Here is a 24,970-nt window from a genome sequence, read left to right as displayed (position 1 = left end):
AACGCATGCACGTTTGACGAACCCGTGTGCATGTGTGCAAGAAGTTCTTGACAGTTCTTGAACAAGGGCATCATCACCGTGATCAGTGAGCACCAGCAGCTGGTCATGACTTGTTATAGGATCCGGTCGTGATCGTGGTGACGAGGGGCCCATGTGTAGTGAAGTATGTGGTATAGTAGAGCTGTTGGAATTCTAGGATGCCTCGGTCATTTCGTCGACAAATTGTCTGTCGACCGAGCCGGCGACATGTCGGAACCTGAAGCCACCCTTCGCGTTGGTGACGCATAGGCCGTCGAGACTGGTAGGCCTGGATAGTGCTACGTAGACCATCATCAGTGGATGGTGTTTGTCGTATTCGTAGAAAATCTGGGCGTATGTGGCCTACGTAGCCTAGTCTACAAAAAGGCTGTCAATCAATCTGGCATCTTCATCGGTCAGCATGAGGCCATCGCCCAGCCTCGTAAGAAATGAAGAGGACACTGCGTCATTCTGGTGGACGAAGTGCACCTTACGCTGCGGTGATGTGGATATCATATGTAACTTTCGTTAATGTATTCCTCCGGGGTCGAGCAATGCTTCAATATAGCTTGCTGAATCATAGAAATACAAACATAATGTTTATTAGACTGCTATTAAGCGGAGCCAACACTGGAACTACAGACGCTAATCAGATATGACGCCTGTATCGTAGGAGTACACATCGTAGGAGTATCATGTAGTGTTTATTCCTTTCTTGTTAAAGTAGATAGCCAGCACCACAGCCACAATTGACGTTGCACCGATATTACGCCTGTCTAGACTGTTTTTCCAAACCAGTTTATAGACCTGGCGTCGCTCAGTGGTACAATACCTGATTGCCACGCAGAATTCTTGGGTTCGATTCCTGCTGGCATCCTAATTTTCATTCTTTCAATTCGTTGAGTCAACGCTGCCGATGTTGGTTTTCCTTATTACTCTAGCATTTAAGTTACCAATGTCTATTCTCGCCGTTCCTGGGTAGATATAAACTGTCAATCACCTGTGGCGCACACCCGTACACCGCGGCCCGTGGTAAACGGGTATGTGCCACACGTGTCTAGCGAAAAGGGTTTGACAACGTGCGCGACAGGATTTTAAGGTTATTCATGTAATGACCTGGCAATCATATTCGTCAAGTCCTCTTACCCTCCCATGCAAATTTTGGTCTACACCAAGTTGAGGAGGCGATCATGGGAGCACCCAGACGTAGGCGGCTAGATAGATAGATAGATAAATAGATAGATACGTAGATAGAAACGCTCAAAGTACCAGAGGTTCGCTAAGAAATGCTTCGCATTTAAAAAACTACAGCATATCCACGGGTGAATGATGAAGAGCTTGGGCGAAGCTCCTAAAGCAATCATGGTTACACCGTGAAATGTTCAGTGGTTTCGCCCAGCAGTAATCAAAGCGATACGCCGCTTTGATTACTGCACGCCATCTAGCGTGCAGGGTGCCGCTGCTTTCTTTTTCCTTTTTTCCTTTTTCCTCTTTTCTTCCTTTTCTTTCTTTTCTTTTTTCTTTTTTTTTCTTTTTTTTTGCACACATATTGCACATGGATGGATGCTATGAGCGTCGCCTTTATAACGGGGCGGTGACATGTCTGCCACCAGACTCGAAGGCGAAAAAAAAAGAAAGACAAAAAAAAAACTTCCTTGTTTCATGTTGTCCTAATGCCTTATCTACATTGATTAAATCTTTGTTATTATACCAAAAATATAAATTCACGGTCCATCTCTTTGCCTCTTAAGGCAGAATGACCTTTTTTTCCCCCCAATTATTTATTTTTGTACTTTATCTCTACTTTTCTGCCACCAATACTCTAACCGTCTCTTACTTATTTCTATCGCGGGCGTGTTCAGCTTTCCATTGTTGTCCCTAAAACCCAAGGCTTCATGAAGACTCGTGCCCACACGTATACCTGGGTGAATATCGCCACATTCAATCAGTACATGTTCCATCGTTTCCTTAGTTCCCCCGCAGCATGTACATTGTTCTTCTTCGTTACTGAATCTCGCTTTATACGCCTAGTGCGCGCCGACGGAAGCGCCATAGGCGGCGAACTCAATCATTGCTTTCGGGAAAGCAAGCAGACGGCCGCCGTGGTTTCCTACGTCGTTGTACGTGTGTTTCCGCGTTGTTCACGTTTCCGTAGTGAAATAAGCAACGTTCGTCGTATGTGTGGTGGCCGAAACTTCAAGGGATGTCGAATAACAATTGCTGTGGAGTGGAGTGCTCAAACACCTACAAAAACGCGCCCGGAACACGGTTTTACTCACTTACCGCAAGGCCTCCTGAGCAAGAGCGACGGAAGCAATGGATCGCCGCTGTTCGTTGGCAAAGACGAGCCACTTCGTCATTGTGCGGGTTAACACGTCGCTTCTTGTTCTAATGCTTTCGTTCTGCCATATCGGTGCTCGCTGGATGCACTCGATCATGTTGACACTGGTAGACGACCAACGTTATCAGCCTGAGCATGCGTTGGTTCGGTTCGACCGCCGTGCAGGGCACTTCGCTCAAACGTTCCATATTTCAGAAGTGTTGTAGTTCCGGCGAGTTGGTCATCCATGAACTCAGCTTGTACTAGCGCGGTACATGTACCACGCTATTACAAGCTAAGTTCTATATTTATTATTTAAAGAAACAGAAATGCAGCAATGGTTGACTTCAGAAAGAACAAGAAGTGATTGAGACGTCACCTCTGTAAACAAAACAAAGCGGATGTTCACCACGAGCTGTACCTCGTAGCTGGGTCTTGTTACGCTGGTCTGCGCGACGCACCTTTGATATTCACCGGCATGATGATTCACTCCACGCGGACGTTCGTTCTCCTCCGCAGTCGGTCATCACATGTCTTCTCGGCGACCCTGTTCAAAACTTGTCACTGTCATCTCTTGATACTTAACTCACAGCACTATATCATCAAACAACACGTCTTCTGCGGTCGAGCGAACGATGCTATCACTAGAACGACATAACTTCTTCGCCGACTAACTCCTCACTGACTGACTCTGCCCCCGCGCGCTTGCCACGCTTGCTGCGCTTGCATTGTCTGTATCGGCTCGCGCCTGGGTTAGGGAATGTGCGTATGATTCGTCTGTGCGTAGCACAGCGAAAGCTAGAGAAAGGACGAGATCCTCTCACCGATTCGTCTGCGGAATCAGACGGCGCCGCTGGCTCGGCTTTGCTTTCTCGAATATCCCGATCTTTCGCGTTCGTTGGCTGTGTCGGTGGCGTCTTCTGCGGAGAGGGTAAGAGACGCGCGGGCGCGCTCCCGGCGCCTTTTTATACTTGTTTTTTCGATGCGCGCGCTCTGTCGCTCACGAACCGTCGGCGCCAGGCTTTCATGCCGTGGTTCGAAATCGGCGACGTGCGCTTAGTTAAGCGCTCGTTCATGACAAACATCGTGCACAAGTCCACTTTCGTAGAGGCCCGCGCCTTTCCTGCAGCTGCCAGTGCAGAATTAGTTGTCTGGCACCCGCACCAAGGGGAAATAGCAGCCGCGAACTTCATTCATCTCCTCACAGCAAAGCTGTGCAAAGCGCTGTCTGCTCGGCTTCCCGCACGTACTGTCGGCGGCGCCCGCTAGGTGGCTATCAGTGGCGCCTCTATAGGTAGAGTCACTGGAAAATTTCAGAGTACCGCAAAGGTAGGCTGCACGCGGGCAACATTGAGCGGCGGCGGCCATATCCCTTCCGGACCGTCCGGCGCGTTGGTAGCGTGTGTTGAGAAGTGACCGGTCTTTTCGCCTCGATGCCGTGTTACGCTCGGCGTAACTGCAATATGTGTGTGTGTGTTTCTCCAAAAGGATATCACAAGTGATTTCGAGTCATCGACAGTCATGAATCGACTGCGCGGTAAGCGGTGTAGCTAATGAAACGTGCGGCGAATGTTGCCGTGTGCTCGCGTACTCTCATCGTGGCTTCATCGGTTTCTTTTCGTTTCACGGCCGGGTGTGTTCGCAAGGTCCGGAGCTGTATAGTTGCATTAGCGTAATGACCGTATGAGATGCCCTTTATTTCGACACTTGGTTAACGTTGACTGTTTGCGCTAGCTTTGCAGTCGGTGTTCAGGTTCACTTCATAGCGCATTCGAGAACATTATCGAACGTCGAGAACATTGAGCATTGCGTCCTTCGAGTGGTCGCTGACGCATACCTTACTTGTGCACCATGCTTGCTGTTCAGCTGGGTGTTTTCTGTAATAGAAGTGGTGTGTGTACGGTAAGTGTAAGTTGTGCGTGAAGTATTTGTCTCAGTTCGGAACGCCGGCAGCCGAACGCACGGGCGAATCTGCGTGCGGTAGGTAATGTGCATTTTATTTTGCGAATACATTGTCGTTGCCTAACAGATACGTAGAAAATAGGCCATCAAAAATGATTGACGTCACTACTCAGTTTCATTTCCTATTTTTTGTCTCCTTAAAATTCTCAACGTTACAGTGCATTTGCAAATATTTTGCTGTGTTCCGACAAAGTTTTTTTTTTTTTTTTTTTTTGGCGTTGCCAGCGCGTAAACAGCTAGGGTTCGGTTTCTGCACTGCTTTTAATTTCAACTTTTTTTTTTTCGTAATGCACTCTTGTTAAAACTTCCTCGGCGCAGTGCTTTATGTTATTTTGATCAAAAATAGCACATCACGAAAATTTTTAACGCGCATGCTACTGCAACACAGTATGTGTATACGAGCTAGGGCTCGCATGAAATCGATTCCCTCAGTGCGTGGGAGGATAAGTCGGTTTTTTTTTTCTTTTTTTGCTGTGACGATTTCTCACCCGCTAAACAGTTTTGTAAGGGTGCGCTCGGCGCAATGTAGCATTAGCAACATTTTTTAAAAAATAAAATACGCTTAATAACATTGCCTTATATCAAGAGAGAGAGAGATGAAAAAAGGAAGGCCGGGAGGTTAACCAGATATTAGCATCTGGTTTGCTACCCAGCACTGGGGAGGGGAAATAGGGGCAAGAAAGAGGGTCTAGAGAGAGAGAGGGAGAGGGGAAAAAAGAGGAGGAAAAAAACGCACGTACGCACACAGGGACGAAGTTCTTACAATCGTTCAAAAAGGCCGGTCGATCGCACGAAGCGCAGTAGCGCTTGCATGGCCTTCTTCTGTGACGTTGCGTCTTGTCGATGGCGTAGGATTCTTTCCTCCGACAAAGGTCGGTCGTCCAACTTGTTCAGCGCGTTGCAAAGAGATAGTCGCTGTGCACTGTACAGTGGGCAGTCGCAAAAAATATGTCTAATTGTTTCTGCGTTTCCACAGTGGTCACAGGCTCCGGTGTCGGCCATCCCAATGCGGAAAGCATAGGCATTGGTAAACGCAACGCCCAAGCACAGCCTACACAAAAGGGTCGCGTCTGCTCGGCGAAGCCTTGATGGGACTTGAAGACTTAATGTAGGGTCAAACGAGTGCAGTCGATCATGTTTGAAGTGTGGCTCATTCAATTGTGACGTGGTGCGTTGGCGAGCATGCAAACGAAGCTTCCGTGCAGCGTCGGTCCTAGAAAGCGGTAGTAGTGGTTCATGGTCTTCTGCGTGGGCTGAGCGGGCAGCTTGATCGGCCCGTTCATTGCAGATGATTCCGCAGTGACTTGGTAACCACTGAAAAGTGATTTGATGTCCTTTCTCAGTTAGGTTGTGGATAACCTCTGCTCTCTCTAGTACCAGCTGTTCGTGCGGCCCGCGGCGTAAAGCTGACAGTAGAGACTGCAGTGCCGCCTTCGAGTCGCAGAAAATAGTCCACTTGTGCATCGGTTGGTCATTGACGAATTGTAACGCTTTATGAAGGGCTGCCAGTTCTGCTGCCGTCGATGTTGTTGCGTGAGATGTCTTGAATTTAATTGTCGTAACCAACCTTGGTATCACGACTGCTCCGGTTGAGCTGTTCGGCAGCACAGATCCGTCACTGTAGATGTGGATGGAGTCTTGGTACTTTTCGTACAAGAGAAGTAAAGTGAGCTGCTTAAGTGCCGGTGACGACAATTACGTTTTTTTTAAAGACGATAGTCTTTCTTGGGATACTTAAACGGAGAAATTTTGGTCTGTCTTTCTGTTTGTCGGCACGTCACTCGATTCAGCCACTCGGCCAAAGTTGAACCACTTGCCCAAGGGCCAGCCATCTTGAACGGCTGACTGGGTTGATACTTGTGTACATTGTCAATCAAAAAGCAAACATTACGCATATCTGAGGTCCAACATCGCTAGGTAAGTATTAGATGGTGTGTTCCTTTAATAGAAAATGCATACATACCTAATTCTAAAGACCCTAGTTTCTTAAGCTGCGCTGAAAATGCGACTGCGCTGAAACTTGCCTTCCTCCGTGCCCTCTGCACGAGCTCAATGTTGTGTTTCGGTTTCGGTTCTGGATTGCACTGTACGAATGTCATGGGGCGCCGCTCTGGCATTCCTGTTTTACCCAGGCGACGTGTACATAAAAGAGTGTGTGGAGAGTACTCGTTGAGTGCGGTCGTTTCTTCTGCTTCAGCGCTTCGCGCCAAACCGCGTGTTCGGGCTGGCTGGCGTCCCCGCCGGTCGCGTTGGTCACCGCCAATCTTCGCCTGCTGCAGCGCCGGGACTACCAGCCCGCAAGCACTCATGTTTCCCGACGTATTGCCAGATGGCGTCCATATCTCACGCTGCGCCTCTTCTATCGTCTTTAGGCGACATTTGCAGCAAAGCACGCAGATACGCGGCCAATTTTTTTCTGGACGCCAGGTACTGTAATGTTGATATTTGGTTGAGTAAGGCACCATGGAGGAGTCCGAGGTCTTGCGGCAGGAGTGAAGGAAGTTGGTATTGATTCACCATGGGCGGTCACTGTTTGGGAGTAAGATGTGCGTGGTCGGTCCGCTGGTAGAGAGGCTAGGTGATGGCGGGGAGTGCGAGCAAGATGTCGTATATGTGTCCTCAGCACTTCAACCTCAATGTGTGTCTTGATGAGGTGGTCCCTTGCGATGGCTACAGTCGCGACTGTTGATGCACTCTGGGGCAAGCCTAGACAAATCCGGAGTGCTTGAGCCTGTACACTTTGTATCATTCGTAGGCTTGTTTTGCTTGCGTTGGATAATGCAGGCAGGCTGTACCGTAGGAATCCGAGGAAAAGAACCCTGTATAGTCGCAACATAGCGGCTTTATATCAAGTTTATCAACGGAGTTCTACGTTTCAGTTTTGCGCAGTGGCAAATGATCACGCGACAATTGCCTTTAAGGTATACAGGAAACAGTTATTATTTTAGTAAGTCTTCGATTTCGCTCTCGTGCGTGACACACTTATAACTCGAAGTGCATGCACAATATGTTCAACAGATCGAGATATAAACAACCAAGCAAATAGAAAGGTATGTAGTATGTAGTTTTCAATATCGCTGAATATAGCGAACCATAAAGGTGAAGCATCCTGTTGCATGACATCTTTTTTAGCAAAGTTTGTGTAGTTCACTGCAGAAAGGAGTGTTCTTCGAGGTGGGCGAATTCATTCCGCGGCCAACTATGCAGCCACGTACAACGACGCTCTGACGTTAATGTTTCCCATACGGAATTCAAAAATAAACGAAATTCCCGGAGTAGCTCACCAGCAACGTTCGGTTACTGGTGACCTACTCTCTGGCATCTGCATGACGCGTTTAAAAAAGCGACGAAGTACTTCTAGGGACCGTGGTACTGATAAATGTCCGGCCGCGCTCTGCATTCAACGCGCCTGCACCCAAAGCGCTTGGAAGGGATATGGCGGCGAGAGGTCTCGTGATGCGAGTAAGCCAATCGCGTCGGCGGCGGCGCACGGAAGACAGATGCGATACTCTGAAATTTTTCTAGTGACTCTACTCTATAGGCGCCACTGATAGCCACCTAGCGGGCGCTTCAAACAGTAAAGCGCTTCCCCTTGAATTATCATAAAACCTTTCCCTCCTTATTTCGTTTTTTTCCTTTTCGGTAGTTACTCAGGGCCGGCTTCTTTTCCATCGCTGTCATCCAATAAGTCCTCTCCGCCTCTCTGACCTTCCGCTTAATGCTCCTTGTTGCCATATCGCCCGCACTGCCAGCCGTATATTTACTGGTGAGCCTCCTAGTTCTTTTTCTCCACTGCGTGTCAACGCTTTTTCTATACAAATACCTGAAAACCTTCTCTGCCCATCTACTCTTCTTCATTTTCCTCAGCCTCTCTTCGAATCTCATTTTGCTCTGCGCTTCCCTCACTTCAAAGCCTGTCCACCCTATATCACCCTTTACCGCCTCATTTGTCGTCTTCCCGTGAGCGCCCAACGCGAGGCGGCCCACCGTCCTTTGATTTACATCCATTCCTGATTGCACCTCTGACTTCATGCACACCACTGAGTTCCCAAATGTAAGCCCCGGAACCATCACACCCTTCCACAGCCCTCGAAGCACCTCGTACCTATTGTATCCCCATAAAGCTCTGTGCTTCATAATTGCAGCATTCCTCTTTCCCTTTGCTACCGATGCTTTCTCTTATACCTCCATATATCTATTCCCCTCATTTACCCATACTCCGAGGTACTTGTACTCGCTTACCCTCGGTATTTTTTGGCCCTGTATTAAGACCGTATGGTCTCCGTGATCATTGAATACCACCAATTCACATTTTGTTGCACTAAATCCTAGTCCTAGAGCCTCACACTCCCTTCTGCATATATCTGCCAGTCGCTGTATATCATCTTGACTGTCCGCAAATAAGACAATATCATCAGCATAAAATAGACCTGGAAGCTTCTGCTCAATGGGACAGCGCCATCAAGTATATCGTCGCCCAACTGCAGTTTGCATGCATCTCTATGGGACAGCGCCATCTATTGAATGATACGGGAGACGCGAATGATACGGGATGGAGCGACGACCGACCAGGTGATGCTATAAGGAGCTTCGCCCCTAAAATGTATAGTATGATTCAGAGAGATAAAAAAAGACCTTGTTCTTTAGGGCACAGATCAGCGCCTTAGCGAACTCTCGCAACTGCTCAATGAACACGCAAGCAGCACCTCGAAGGTAGGGAGAGAGAGAGAGAGAGCGATGCGGGGTGGCTTTGCACCACATTCGGTGCCGCAGACCGTGTACCAAAATTTGTGTAGTTTAAAAGGCTGTGTATATTGTCCTGTAAACGATGTATAATAGGTAGGCCTAAATGTCAAGGCGACAACTAAAAAAGCGCAATGCGCATTTAAAAAGCGTGATGTTGTCCCTTTTTCGCCCAATCAGTATTACAATATAACTCATTGGCTTTTAATCGGAAGAGCGTTTATGACTGAGCTTGTAAAATGCGCGCTAGGTTCATCCTGACAATACAGGACGTACGTCATCAACGGAGGTGCACGCGATGACTGGCTAGAAGATTTACTGCGTAGTCGTAATGACGACGATTCATTATGCCCATAGCACAATACATGCGAAGTTCTAGAGCGAGGCCTTCACTAACCACTTGTTGCTTAGGGGAATTCGATGCATAGGTGCAAATTTCGTAAGTCGTACTTTTGTTATTTCAAACGGTTTTCTTATGAATGCTACCTAAACGAACTCTTGTATTTCATGAAAACATTTCCCTTTTTAAGGCATTATTTCGCTAGCAACACGCAATAGCTTGGCGTTTTCCTTCCTGTACTCTGATATCGTTCATCAGCTCATAATGCCGTTCGTTTCCAAAAGCTCTATGATCATTTTTTTCTAATTTATAACACACTATGTGGTGTGTGAATATACAATACGGACTAAAACCTGCCACATAAAATCACTCACGCATTTATCTTTCCAGGCAGCGGAGGTCACCGACAACTGGGTGGTCAAGAGAAGAAATATACCATCTACAGGCTACAGCTGCCACAGTGCGACAAGGCTATCTGGAGACGGCACTACTTACAAGTACAAATTCAGCGTGCGAAATGACACTACTCAACAGCTGTAAGTGAACTAGCATGACCCGCGTGAATGCTAGATCTACCGTGTTAGCTTTGTAATCTGCTCATGGTATATCAGATTATCTCTGTCGACACCTCGGAACATGCGACTGCTATGGAATTTGGGAACAAACGTCTGCTTCATTATTATTCCTTCTACGCTGCAATGAAAGCTCGTTGAATGGGGCCTTAAGTATCAGAAATTCTCCACAATTGCAACGCTTGTTTTGAAGGCTATGTACACGGCTCCCAATGCAGACATCATGTCGTGCCTGCTTATGTTATATCTCATTACACTTCAATCACATCGCTTCAGTAGTCTTACAAGTTCTTCCACCCTGCAAACGCACAGTTACCCCAGCCCCTACATCTGCAGCAAATACCTCCCAGATATAAGGCCAGAATGCCCTAAATGCCAAAACCCCAGGTGCGATTTAAATCATATGATGTGGCAGTGTCCCGCGCTAAACGCTAGCTTCAGGTCTCCTGCCACCGAAGAAGACTGGATCAACCACCTCAGGAGCCCCGACAGGGCCCTTCAACATCAGGCCGTCCAGAAAGCCCAAAAGTGGCTGGCGAGCTCCGACTCCCAGTCCCCACATGGGCGGAGCCACCGGGCCGGCCCCTTCAGGACCTTTAATAAAGTTAATTCTTTCTCTCTCTCTTCCACCCTGCTGGGAAGCTGAACATCAGCTTCTTCTTAGTTATACCCCCAAGGCTAGCGATTATCTAGGATTCCGTGCTCAATGCTTCTGCATTGGTCTTAATTGCTACAAGTCGGACACCGCCAGGTCTCGAGGTTAATCTCCATTTTGCTCTTAAATGTAGTATCCGAAACGCCTGAGTAGTTACGAGGATAAGCCTCTTACATTAGTCGCATGCAACACAGAGCTCTCCAGATGCTTTTGGTTCATCGTAGCACTCCATCGTTCTTCACCAGTGGTGCGTTGAAAGAAAACACACGAATATCGACGCAAACAAAAGCACGGCCACAGAAGCTGCGGTTGTGCAATAACGAGAATTTAAAAAAAAAGAACACCTCGGCGGCCAACTCGACCAACCTACAAAAATGAGCAGGAGCGTTATTGTCTTTCCCCCTTAGTAGGGTGGAAGTTTGGGCTAGTTGGTGTACTATTGTTACCGAGGTGGGTGTAGCGCTAAACAGACGTGGACGAGAGCGGACAAAGGACAGGCGCTGTCTTGCAACAGCCACCACCGGTGGTATCTGTCGCCCTGGTTGACGCCACCGCTTCATCTTGAAAATCTTGAGGAAGGTATATGTATAGGGTAGTGTGTGGCACCTGTGTTGTGCAATATATTACTGGCACATATTGACCAACTCCTTGACACCGCCTTGTCCAAAGACAAGGTCCTACGCGTATTTAGATACTTCGACGATTTTTTGGTGCTTTTGAATATGGAACAAGACGAGGCCTACTCTGCGTGTGTCACGGATGTTTTACACACTTTTAAAGTACTTGGACAAGGGCTCAAGTTTACCCACGAACTTCCTGCTAATAACAAGTTGCAGTTTTTAGATCTTTATCTTAAGCTTGACGAAAACCACACGTGTTGCATTTATCACCCTCGTGCTCAAAAGGCGTTTTTACCGTTTCATTCTGCTCATTCTAAAGCAGTGAAAAGAGCCATGGCGAGTACCAGCTTACAGTTGGCTCTAACTAGGTCTTACCCCCATGTTCTTCAGGAAAGCTTTAAGTCGCCAATTTTCCAGGCTTGTTCCTGCGGGTTTTTCCTTCTTTTTTGTTGACTTCGGTGTGTGAAGCTGTATTGAGGAAATTTCGTCGTGAGGCCACCAGTACTCCAGAAACAAGCAAAACGACTCAGTGGAACCGCACTGTTGTCATCCCGTATGTGCACAAAGAAGATTCACTAAAGAACATGGCCTCTCGCTTTGAGGTCCCTGTCGTGTTTTCGGCACCTAGGCTTTCGCGTATTTGTGCACGTTCGAGTGGCGCACCAAGTGCTGAGTGTGTCAAGAAGCACACAAAATGTTTTTTGAAGTGTTCACTAGGCGTTGTTTATAAGATTCCGCTAAGTTGTGGTAAGGTGCACATCGGCCAGTCGGGCCGGTGTATAAATGATCGCCTAAGGCAGCATGCGCTGTCAATGAGGAATCGCACAGGGTCGCATTTGCCGCATCATTGCAAGGAGTGCTCGTGCGAACCTTTGCTGAACAGCATGAGTATCTTACGAAGAAGCAAAGACGAGGTGGCACGAGAACTAGCGGAGGCGACGTACATTAAGCATTTTGGAGACCAGTGCATCAGCGTCCCGTCCTTGTCGCTTTTTAACGCGATAGCGTTAGAGAGCTCGTGTCGCAGAAATTCCGCCGTCAGCGTCGGTGTCGGCACCGTTGGTTGTGAGCGAAAAATCGTCCGTGAGCGAAAAATCGAGAAAGAAGCAAATAAAATAAATAAAATTCTCGGTCCCATTGAGGATCGAACCCGGGCCGTTCGCGTTGCAAGCAGATGTCCTACCGATGTTACTTGCAGCTGCTTTAGTAAAAAACACTACATAAATGCCATGTACTGGAAGGAGTCTCCTTAACGCATTTTGTTCGACAGGTGTCACGACGAAAACGAGCTCATTCGGCCATTTGTAGGCGCATTTGGGATGCGATCAAACTACGTCGAAAAAAATTACAGCATATCCATGGAGTGAATGATGATGAGTGGGCGAAGCTGCGGAGGTTCATCGGTAAACCGTGAATCTTCTGTGAATTCTGCCCAGTACATCACCGACGTGAGATCGGGCGCGTTCATACTAAAGGTTCGATGAGAGTTATGACGACTTGCAGCTCACTTTAATTTTACATGTACGCTGTGAATTTTCATTGTTTAGAAAACCATTGCTTTGGAAAACACCTGGCGTCTTTCGTTAAGCAGCTGGCTTCTTTTCGTTTTGCTTTAGAAACATCTGGCGTCTTTTCGTTTTGCTTTTAGAAAACATCTGGCGTCTTTCGTTGGTTTATTTCATCAATCAACGGCGTTTTGAACAAAATTTTTATTGTTTAATTACGCACAGGAGAAATCTCACCAGGCACTACCTTGGAGGTAAACAATGGCTGCTAATGGGAATGAGAGACAGAAGAAGTCGGCTTTTAGCTAACACTTACACTTCTACTTCTACTAACGTTTCCTACTGGAACATGCCAATGGCTGCTAATGGGGAATGAGAGACAGAAGAATTCGGCTTTTAGTTAACGCGCACGCTGCGAATTTTTTGTTGTTCAACAACGCACAGGAGAAATCTCCCACCGGCACCACCTTGGAGGTCAAGATCTGGTACTAGCGTTAATACTGGTTACGCACTACGACGGGGACGAACGGGTGCCGCTTTAAGGAGCTTCGCCCCTAAAAGGCCGGGATAGTGCAGCCATCGCCGCTAAAAACACACACGAACTTTCAAACAGCTCTAAAAATGGACAACTATGTCCATCTAGCGGAAAACGTATTGTTACGAAACATCTTGTTATGATATGTTGGCCAACGAAATGCCTCGTAACAATATCAAGCCAACGCTGGCTTTCCAGAGGAGGCGTTGATCAAACAAACGGCAAACGGATGGATGGATGGATGCTATGAGCGTCCCCTTTATAACGGGGCGGTGACATGTCTGCCACCAGGCTCGAAGAAACAAGAAAGAAAAAAAAAAGCTTCCTTGTTTCATGTTGGCCTAATACCTTATCTACATTGATTAAATCTATGTTATTATACCAAAAAAATATAAATTCACGGTCTATCTCTCTGCCTCTTAAGGCAGAATAACCTTATTTTTCCCCCATTATTTATTTTTGTTCTTTATCTCTACTTTTCTGCCACCAATACTCTAACCGTCTCTTACTTTTATCTATCGCGGACGTGTTCAGCTTTCCATTGTTGTCCCTAAAACCCAAGGCTTCCTCTAGACTCGTGGCCACAAGTATACCTGGGTGAATATCGCCACATTCAATCAGTACATGTTCCATCGTTTCCTTAGTTCCCCCGCAGCATGTACATTGTTCTTCTTCGTTACTGAATCTCGCTTTATAACTACGCGTTCTAAGGCAGCCCGACCTTGCTTCAAACAGTAAAGCGCTTCCCCTTGAATTATCATAAAACCTTTCCCTCCTTATTTCGTTCTTTCCCTTTCGGTAGTTACTCAGAGCCGGCTTCTTTTCCATCGCTGCCATCCAATAAGTCCTCTCCGCCTCTCTGACCTTCCGCTTAATGCTCCTTGTTGCCATATCGCCCGCACTGCTAGCCGTATATTTACTGGTGAGCCTCCTAGTTCTTTTTCTCCACTGCGTGTCAACGCTTTTTCTATACAAATACCTGAAAACCTTCTCTGCCCATCTACTCTTCTTCATTTTCCTCAGCCTCTCTTCGAATCTCATTTTGCTCTGAGCTTCCCGCACTTCAAAGCCTGTCCATCCCATATCACCCTTTACAGCCTCATTTGTCGTCTTCCCGTGAGCGCCCAACGCGAGGCGGCCCACCGTCCTTTGATTTACATCCATTCCTGATTGTACCTCTGACTTCATGCACACCACTGAGTTCCCCGGGACCATCACACCCTTCCACAGCCCTCGAAGCACCTCGTACCTATTGTATCCCCATAAAGCTCTGTGCTTCATAATTGCAGCATTCCTCTTTCCATTTGCTACCGATGCTTTCTCTTGTACCTCCATATATCTATCCCCCTCATTTACCCATACTCCGAGGTACTTGTACTCGCTTACCCTCGGTATTTTTTGGCCCTGTATAAGGACCGCATGGTCTTCGTGATCATTGAATACTATCAATCCACATTTTGTTGCACTAAATCCTAGTCCTAGAGCCTCACATTCCCTTCCGCATATATCTGCTAGTCGCTGTATATCATCTTGACTGTCCGCAAATAAGACAATATCATCAGCATAAAATAGACCTGGAAGCTTCTGCTCAACCATCGTGGCGACCTCTTTGTGTGACAAATTAAATCCAATTTTGCTACCTTCAAGCGCTTTTTCCATCCTCACCACGTACAGCACGAATAACAGCCGGGACAAAGGACATCCCTGTCTCAGCTCCTTGCTAATTTCAACGCTGTCCTTGCTACTTATTCCTTCCCATATTTCTATACAAACTGTATTTTCTCGGTATATTTCCCTCAAAAGCTGTATACAGTCGTCACCTATGCCCACTTCTTTCAGTATATCCCACAAAATTTCCTGATTAACGTTGTCATACGCCCCGGTAATATCTAGATAAGCTACGTATAAGGGCCTGTTTTCTATTTTCGATATTTGTATACACTGGGTAAGAACAAACAGATTATCGTCTAACCGCCTGTCGATTCGAAATCCATTCTGAAGTTCTCCCAAAATATCATTTTGTTCTACCCACGCTTCTATTTTTAATTTTACTGCCAGCATCGCCAACCTGTATAGCACCGATGTAATGGTTAGCGGTCTATACGAGCGAATGTTATCCTTTTCTCCCCTGCCTTTATAGATTAAGTTCATTCTACTTTTTCGCCAACGGCCTGGTATTTCCCTCTCCTGTAAGCACTTTTCTACGGCTTTCAGCAGCGCTTCTTTAGTGTTATGTCCGAGTTCGTTAATGAGGCTGACGGGAACCCCATCTAAGCCCGGTGTAGTGCGCTTAGGAATTTTTCCTTCGGCTTTCTTCCAATTGAAATTCTCTAGTACTACATCTTCGTCGGTTGCACTCCTTTGCGTACTTTTACTCACCGGGGGAATCCCCTGGGCGACCTTTTTAAACGAATCGGCTGTTATCTTTCGGATGTAACCTAGCGCTTCATACCCTTCCAATTGATTTCCTCCTTGATCTACCATATGTTGTTGCATTGTGGCAGACTTCCTACCCAGCGCTTTTAGGTGGCTCCGAAATATCCTAGGCGCGGCCTTCTTTTCGCGAATCTCTGTCATCCAGCGTTCACTTTCACCTTTAATTTTTGCCTCGACTAATTTCTGCACAATGGATTTTTGCTCTAAATTTATTTTCCATATTTGGTTGACTTCGTCCTGTGGCCGCTTCTCCTTTTTTGCTTGTCTGTGCTCCCGTGATGCCTCACGTCGCTTCTCAATCGCCTCCCGGATTTCTTTGCTCCACCAACTTTTTGGCTTTCTCTTTCCTTTCCAACAAATAGTTTTCTTCTCTTTTTCCATTTCTTTTGTGATTATATGTAGCAGCTCACTATACTTCCAGTCTTTACCTGGTAGTTCGTCTACTTTTTCCTCGACTCTTGCGGCTATATTTGTTATTTGTTTGTCATTTAGATACAAGCTGCCAAACTTTGATTCTATGTTCTTATTATCAGTTTTATATCCCATTTGTAATATGCGTTTATGATCACTACCCAAGCTGTTAATGCCTTCCTCGTCTATTCTCATCTCTCTAAGTTTGTCATATATTCCTTCTGTCATGCTCGATTGCCGGTTTCCGACTTCCCACGTGATCTGCCCCTCACACTTAGGCCCCACGTTAACTATCTCAAGACTATGTTGCTCGCAGAGATCTAGCAATAACTTGCCATTGGTGTCTGAATATCCGTCAAGGTCATGAACGTGAGCGTTCATGTCCCCTAGAAGGATTATTTCGGCATCATAACCAAATTCTTTAATATCGGTGCTTATGCATTTAACTATCTCCAGATTCTTTTCTCTGCAGTTAGTCCCCGTCCACAAGTAAGCTACGCCTAGCCACGTTTTCTTTCCACCTACTGTGCCTGAAACCCACATGTGCTCTGAGCACGTTTGTTTCACTGTATCCAAACACTAGATAATGTGCTGCCATCTTTGAGGCATTGTGCGACTCTTTATGGCCTCCGAGATGGCAAGCGCGCGGTGTGTATGTTGGAGGACATGCGACTCTTGCTTTAGATCAAAAACCTGTATGTATACCATTCGCGCGCGTGTGTGTGTGTGTGTCTGTGTGTGTGCGGTGTAACAATACACATTTATAAGTATGCACTTTGTGGTTGAAGTGCGCACTAGGGGCCGGATTTCGCTATTGCGTTCAACTCTTAAAGGCGAAGCTTAAGGGTCCCCCAAGTTTTGAAACTGAGTTTGCCTTCGTATCTGAGAGGTTGTGATGATAGGTCCTTGTGCATTTTTTTTGTTGTTGTTGTGTGTGTTGTACGCATGCGTGAGGGTTTCAGAAGTGAGCCGCGATTTAATAAAGGTCAGTTGTGAGTAGTGCGCTTGTCCGTGTTGCTTCTTCGTCCACGTTCTCGTTTTGCGCCAACGATTTTCTAGCCAGCTATGCACCAACTAGCCCGACAGCATGCGTTATTGAAGTCGCGTTGTAAGTACGTGTCAACAGAATGCGCAGAAGACGGCGCGTTGCGGCTCACAACTCAGTCAAAAAATTGGGGGACCCTTAAGCTTCGCCTTTAAGAGTTGAACACGATAGCGAAATCCGGCTCCTAGTGCGCACTTCAACCACTAAGTGCATACTTATTAATGTGTATTGTTACACACACACACGCACGCACGCGCGCGAATTTTTACAGGCTTTCGATCTAAAGCAAGAGTCGCATGGCCTCCAAGATATACGCCGCGCGCCGGCCCTCTCGGATGCCATGAAAAGTCGAGACATATTTCTCACAATGCCTCACAGATGGCAGGACATTATCTAGCGTTTCCTGCGTTGGCTTGATATGTTTTCCTCTAGATGGACATAGTTGTCCACTTTTAGAGCTGTTTGAAAGTTCGTGTGTGTTTTTAGCGGCGATGGCTGCACTATCCCGGCGTTTTTCGACGTAGTTTGATGGCCTCGCGAATGCGCCTACCGTATGGGCTCGTTTTCGTCGTGACACCTGCCGAACAAAATGCGTCGAGACTCCTTTCACTACATGACATTTATGTAGTGTTTTTGTCCGAAGCAGCTGCAAGCAACATCGTGGCTTTGTGGTAAGACACCTGCTTGCCACGCGAACGGCCCGGGTTCGATCCTCATTGGGACCGAAGATTTTATCATTTATTTTATTTGCTACTTTCTCGATTTTTCGCTCACGGATGATTTTTCGCTCACAACCAACGGTGCCGACGCCGACAGCGGAATTTCTGCGACACGAGCTCTCTAACGCTACCGCGTTAAAAACGCGCAATCAGGCCGCGATCTCGAACTCAAGTGGATATGGTGGCGCCATCTAGCAAAAGTGCCTGCAAACGCATCCTCCTTAGCATGGCCTCCGAGATGGCGGACGCCCGCCGCGCGCCCGTTATCTCGGAGGCCATGTCCTTAGTCGCGGTTCCGCGCACAGTAAAATGCCTGAATGGCCTTCAAGCGTGCCTAGAAATCTTTTAAATAAACGTTAAACACTGTCTGCACGTTGATAATTTGTCAACATTCCCGTGTTTGATTTTTATTGTCAGTATTACTCACATTTAGCACTACTTCTAGCCGATCTGTAAATAAATGCAAAGGCAACAATTTACAAAGGTACAGTAATGGCGGTGTTTTTGTGGTCGGGGCTCTTTCGGCGCAGCTTTTCCTATAGAGTCTGTACTAACTCTATGCCTACTTCTGACAGACATGTCGTGTCATCTCGTGGCGTCATATGAAACGACGGGTTGGCTGCGTTTTCAAACTTAGTATAGTAAAAAGCGTGCATTACACCCCGATTTTTGCAGGGCCTTTTGTTTCGCTTCTTCATTACATGAACCAGCTCACGGTGGCTACCACGTTAGCAGCTCCTCGCTAGTATGCGCGGTGGGATTGGCGTAGCCGTCTTTATTAACACGTCATAGTCTTTCTCCGCTATGTCTTCTCAACTGATCGTGTTTGTTCGTTGTATCGTGAAGTAAGAGATCACGATAGTGACGTGTTCAGTAGCTCTTTGGACTCGCCATGGGTCAGACGCTTGTCGTACGTTCCAAATAGGAGAAGCGGCAACACGAGGAAGATCGATCGGTGCGCCCAAAAGCGCACCGATCTCCGGCAAGTGAAGCCAAACACGTGCGCGACGCCTCACCGTCCGGACGCTTCCCCAGCTTAGCTGGTCTTCCCTCTTCAGAAAAAGTTGGAAGGGCTCGAACTTGTTCTCCTCATTGTGCGCAATAGCTGCGACTGACACTGAATTGGCGGCTGTTGACAAGACTACCACAAAAATTGGCTGCTGCTGTTGTGAGCTCATAACCGCTCACTCTGAAAAAAGCAGTGGATCGTTTTATAGAACTCCAGTCCTTAGAAGTGTAAATAACTGTACATTATAGAAGTAGCAAACGGTATTAACAGAAAAGAAATTGATCTCCAGGATGCTAGACTGCCATAGATAAGTAATACCTGAACCAGTATTCCCGGAAATGTCTTATGCTATAACATTTCGTAAGAGAATATTTTAGCTAGCAAATCACGATTCGGGGCATATCATTAGCGAAGCCGATTGATCGATAGGAAAACGTAATTAGAAAAAGAAGTCTTGCGAATTCGGCTCCGGGTTACTATGACAAAGCCATCTAGCATCACCTAGCAGCTTATGACCACGGCGTCATAAGGTGCCAATAAGGAACATCATCTTCCTTTGCTTATATGCGCCATTCCCCAATCTTGCAAAGATCGCCTTGATGGGACTTTCTTCTTTAGCGCAGAAACTCAGAACGACGCTAACCCAAATAAAGTGCACCGATGCAGGATAAATTGTTATTCGAGAGTGTAGAACAAGTATATATTAATGCTCTGTCGTTATCTTTAAATTCCTGCGAAAATTCTTTAACCTTTTTCTATAAAGATCGAAGGTTCCTGGCACAATGTTTTAATGTATCTTGCTAGGGACACTGCAAAGGCCTACCGCGCACGTGTTAATATTGATAGGCGGTGCGAAAATCTAAAGCGCATGAAGTAGTACGCAGAACGAGCGTTTCACACAATCAAGATTAAGTGAGTTCGTGCTATCCGCCAAGCTTATGATACAAACCGCTGACGCGTTGACAGTATTTGGATGAAGTATAGTGGACGCTCAATAGCGATATCAGAAAGACAGACCACATACATCATGATGATATATTTCCCTTGTTTTCAATTTTGCAGCATAACATGGGAAGTCGATATGACCACCAAAACAACTGACGGCCACGAAAAACCCAACGCCGTGTCCTACAAATACCTGAACGGTAATATTTTTTTTCCTTACCAGATTTCGTATCTTTTAGCAATCGTGCATCGGATGAGATGCTTAATAAGGAACTTTTACGCGTGATAGTATGGCACTGATAGTTGAGCGAGTTGGTAAGGGTGCTTGTTGGCGCTTGTCTTCGTGTCTTCTTCATCGTCAGTGTTGCTTGTCCTTTCGTTAAGCCGTTTCATAGTCATGATAGTGTCGCACCAGCAGCAAAACAATTCGAGAGTAGAACCTTCAATAAGGAAATAATACGAGTGGGGATCAAGGATCAATTGAAAGCTTCTCATATGTAGCCTCACGCAATTCCAGCATAGTTGGATGCACATAGACAAACCTGTCAACTAACTCTCTCACAGACATAATTAACTCACCAGGATAAACAGCTACAGGTGCAAGAAAATGAGGTGCGGGGATCTTTTACGGTAGAGTTGTTATGGTCGAGGTTTGCCCTGTGTCGTAGATAAAAAAATTATCATCATGAACCGGCACGCGCTCAGCCACCGCCCAAGCACTCTGTAGAGACGGTTACAAGAAAAGCCGAACCATGCGGCCCCTAATAGCTGTTTTCCGCTCGTGTGTTCCGTTGTTAAATTTAGTGGACCAGTGTGGATCAGAGAGGGAGAGAGAAAGACATAGAAAGACACAGAGAAAAACGGGAGGAAGAAAGGGAAGAAATACATAAAAATATTGAAAGAGAAACAAATAGACAGAGAGCAAGAGATTAAAAAAAGGCACAGGCTCAGAAAAAAAAAACAAGATTTAAAAAAGGCGAAAGCTTGCACTCGGCCGCGCAAGGCTTGAGGCACAGCGCAGCTGGCCGATTTTATGATGTTTCGTGGCTGCCACTAGGTTGAATTTCGTTGCAGCTAGGTTGAACTTGGCACCACCGGCAGATCCACGAGCACGGCGCCTCTCGTATTCGGCTTTCCGGTAGGCTGCATCCTGATGCTCGCATACGCGCACCATTCCACTCACGGCGATCGGCACTATCTTCTCGTCGTCTTCTGTTCTCCCTTTCCCATGCCGCGTAGGATCTGCTCGTCGCTGCCGTAGCCGTTCTCGTAAATCGACAAGCCTCGCTTCACGATGCGCTGCTTCTTCTTCGGGAGTACGTACTTCCTTTGCGCGTCCCACGCCTGTATCTGATCGAGCGGCGGAAGCGCGCTGCAACTCGGTTGCGCGATGTGTCTGCGTCGCTCGGCGTGGCTCAGCGGTAGCAGCTGCGTGGTTGTCGCTACTGCGCATGCGCGGCTTGGCACGACGTCACAAGGTTATGCCAGGTGTTCTAGCAGCTGCGGCGTCGATGGTTGTCATGGCTACGGCGCGGCTGACTTTTCGTGAAACGCGCACTTCTTACGGCTGGTTTAAACACTTTCGCTGTTAAAGGGGTCATGAACCACTTTTCCAAGTAATGATCTAATGGCCTCAGTATCAGAGTGTACTGCCTCCCGAATCGATTGCCACAAAAATTTCTCGAATCCGTCAAGAATCAGCGGAGTTACGGGGGTTTGGCGCACGCTCCCAGCGCTTTCTCTCTTTTCTCGTGCCGACGAGCGCACTGGAAGCTAGACAGGAAGGGATGGCATGGGGGAAAGAAGTTACGCCAGCGCGCGTCATGAAACGCGATCGCTCTCCCGCTGTGATTCGCTTGCGCGAGTGCGGCTACCGTGTACTGAGGAGTGCGGCGCCGGCAAGTGGCGGCACCCCGCGGCAAGAAGCGCATCTGATCCGAACGCCGCTCTCGATTTACGTCGGCTATCGGCCAATAAGCATGCTATGTCTCTTGCGACGTACAGCGGACAGACGCCCCGCCCACCGACGAGAGTGAGAACCGGCCTCTGTTTGAAAAGAGGGTGCCTGGGGAAACGGCAACTTCGCGCTCCGCTCGTGGCCATTACGCGGCGCGCACGACTGTAATATTTGGCAGAGCAGCTCATAGCCGTGTCAGCTTTCCGCAGGATGTGTTTTTTCAATCAGCCCAAGGGGTGCTTCATGACCCCTTTAAAAAAGGGAGCACGCATAGCCAAGTACTGTATAGGATAGCAAAGGGTGGGAAAGAGACACGTGAGAGGATAAAAATCTAGCCAGGCCAGGGCCAACTAGGTGCCCACCAGATCTGCTGTGACCAAGCCTTTCGGGACTTCGTGCAAACTGCGCTAATTTTCACAAGCGCACTAATACTCACTTTACACGGGTGTTCAAAATTAAGCTTTATGGCTTTCTTAAAATCAGCCACTGGGAGGCACGCGAAGACCACCTCCGCAAATAAGTTGTGTGGCATTGCTATCATCATCCCAATTAACAAAAATTGAATGATTAGATGTTTGTTAACTGCAGCAAGTGGAAATGTTTGTGCTGAAAAGTGAGGGCCAGTCGTGTTTCTATACAGTTGCACTTGAAATAATTCTTCTATAATATCTCTGCTACGAGATATCCGACTCCTGGTTTTTATTCTAAAGCATGTTATTTTAGTCCAGCAAAAGTTAAAAGCTGGGAAAGTTGGTGAGAGTTCATGCTAACGTGTGAAGCCGCCCACTGCGACAAGAAACAAGAATACGTGATTCGACGGGATCGAAAAATTTTAAGTGCGGAGCACTTCAGGAGCCCGGCTTGTCGTCCATCCATGCATCTCATGTGGCGTGATCACGCTCACAGTAAAGCGCTCAATACAGGCCATAACAAGGCTAGCAATGCTCAAAACCTGGTTAAAATGAACGAACAAAGCCTAAAATAATATATTTAACGCAAATGACCGAGAAGTAATCGCAATAATTCACTAAAATTGCTAAAAACGTTTCTGAAACCTGCGGTTGACTCCGGCGTCGCGCAAGAGAGGGCGCCACCGCCTCGCCGAGCGAGCGAATGTTCCTTCCCCTACACTTCGCCATCGCTGCGTCGCTACAACTGATGGTGGAAACAACCGGACGGAGCTGGCTGCAGACGACGCGTATCACAACTTCCGTAACAAGCAGGAAGTCGATAAAGCACAACAAAAAACAGCGCACATGTCGCACACCGAGTTTGCGAATCTCCGTAACAAGGTTCTACTCGTGCCTGGGAATCCCTACCTGCTTACCTGAAACATTGGCGTCATAAGTTATATCCTTATCATATTACTTTCACCAGGACCTAAATGAGGCGGAATTCCGAAGGAGCGTTCACTTCTTCAATCTGGGTGTCACCAAAATTGGGAAGAAAAAGGCATCTGACACAGAATAACTTGGATTGATGAAGCTGTGTTTCGCCACAGTGTCACCGTGAATATTCACAACATCCATTAATCGTACCAATGAAATGAACACTGACTGCGGCAGCACAAGCGTCAATTTCACTGGAGTGTGCATATGTGGTGTGGCATACCCGAGGACAGGATCATTCGATTTTACTTCTTTTAGGACAACCTAGAGGCTTTGTCTCCTATCTTTCCCTCAATGACCCGCGTCAAGCATGGTTAAAGCACAATCACCAGCACATTTCTCCGCCTAGGCAAAGAGCTGGTGGGGCATAAGTTAATCGACAATGGATTGAGCGCGCAAGGCCTATGCTTTGGCCGCCGAGATACCCTTTCTCACCTTTCTCCGCTCAACGTTTTTTTTTCTTTGTGGCTCCGTTGAATATCGAGTTTGTGCAACAGAGCGCAGTGACGCTAATGATATGAAGCACTGGATATCTGTCTGTACGAGCATCCGTCCAGAATTACTGCGCAGAGATACCGAGTCGACGCGAGAGTGGTATACGCTTGGCGTTTTTGTGGAGGGGAGTTTCTTAAGGCGTTGACATCTTGGTGAGCGAAAATATCCACAGGAAAATGAGATCTGTGCATGAAGACACCAATGGTAAAGTTGCAGAATTAAAATTCGTTAGCATGGCTAAAACTGTTTCTCTTGTTGATGGCGCAGTTGATTACAATAAAACTTGCAATACTTCGCAATCAGCAGTCACCTTAATAACGTAAAAGGTTGGGCGAGTTTATCATGAGTCACCTTATTTGCGTAGCCAAGGCAAGGACCATGCCCACACGTCTAGTCACCATTACGCACACACACTGGACTCTGACTTCTGCGCTTGATCCATCTCGGCATGGCAGCTTCCGCCATCGTTACAGGCTCTGCGGTAGCGTGTTACGACAGTAGTTCCGGGTTCTTCGATTTTTTATTTCGCCACTAGAGATGGGAAGGGGAAGAGTTATCATCTTTGCCTATGCCTCCGCCCCATTGACAGACCCGAAACCGAACTCAACAGCTGCGTCACACCAGGGAAGAGCTTCACCCCGATCCTCCCTCTCTTTCATGCGTAATCATGCGAACGACAAATAAAATTTGGAGGCGTATATCTCAGAGCAGAGACATTCCAGAATTCTGCCAAGTGAAACTGTGTAGAATAATACTAATATTATTATATGGGTTTTAACGCCCCAAAACCACGATATGATTATGAGGGACGCCGCAGTGGAGGGCTCTGGAAATTTCGACCACCTGGGGTTCTTGAACGCGCACCTAAATCTAAGTACACGGACCTCGAACATTTTCGCCTCCAAAGAAAGTGCAGCCGACATAGCCTTGGATTCGATCCCGCGACCTTAACTATGTAGAAACACGACTGTTCCTAACTTTTCAATACAAACATACCCATTCACTCCCGTGAATAAAAAGTTATTTATTCAATTTTAGTTAACTCAGCTGCTAACAGCGATAATTATCATCTCACTTTGTGTCTCCCTGGCAGCGGCGAGGGGAACAGGGCAAAAAATTTTTCTACGTGTCGTTTGTCCACAGAACCTAGCCATGTGTAGCTTCTCTGTAAAAACAAGGAAATAATTTGTTAAAAGCGTCCTATTGGACCGCTGGTCGGCGGCAAACACCTCGAAACACCAAGGCGTGCTTCCACAGGCACAGTCACTTAATGTAGCTTTCACTTATTGGCCAAC

General features: G+C 47.0%; 1 protein-coding gene across 1 annotated transcript in view; it reads left to right on the top strand.

The window, feature by feature from the left end:
- LOC119401430 (uncharacterized) overlaps positions 1 to 24,970 on the top strand; it is a 40,985-nt gene that overhangs the window by 2,610 nt on the left and 13,405 nt on the right. Inside the window, exons 2-3 of the mRNA XM_037668229.2 lie at positions 9,774 to 9,919; positions 19,953 to 20,035. Coding sequence (XP_037524157.1) covers positions 9,774 to 9,919; positions 19,953 to 20,035 — 229 coding nt within the window. The remainder of the gene's footprint in view (positions 1 to 9,773; positions 9,920 to 19,952; positions 20,036 to 24,970) is intronic.

This window comes from Rhipicephalus sanguineus, chromosome 8 (genome assembly GCF_013339695.2).
Source record: "Rhipicephalus sanguineus isolate Rsan-2018 chromosome 8, BIME_Rsan_1.4, whole genome shotgun sequence".
Lineage (NCBI taxonomy): Eukaryota > Metazoa > Arthropoda > Arachnida > Ixodida > Ixodidae > Rhipicephalus > Rhipicephalus sanguineus.
This window is presented reverse-complemented; position numbering and strand designations above follow the sequence as displayed.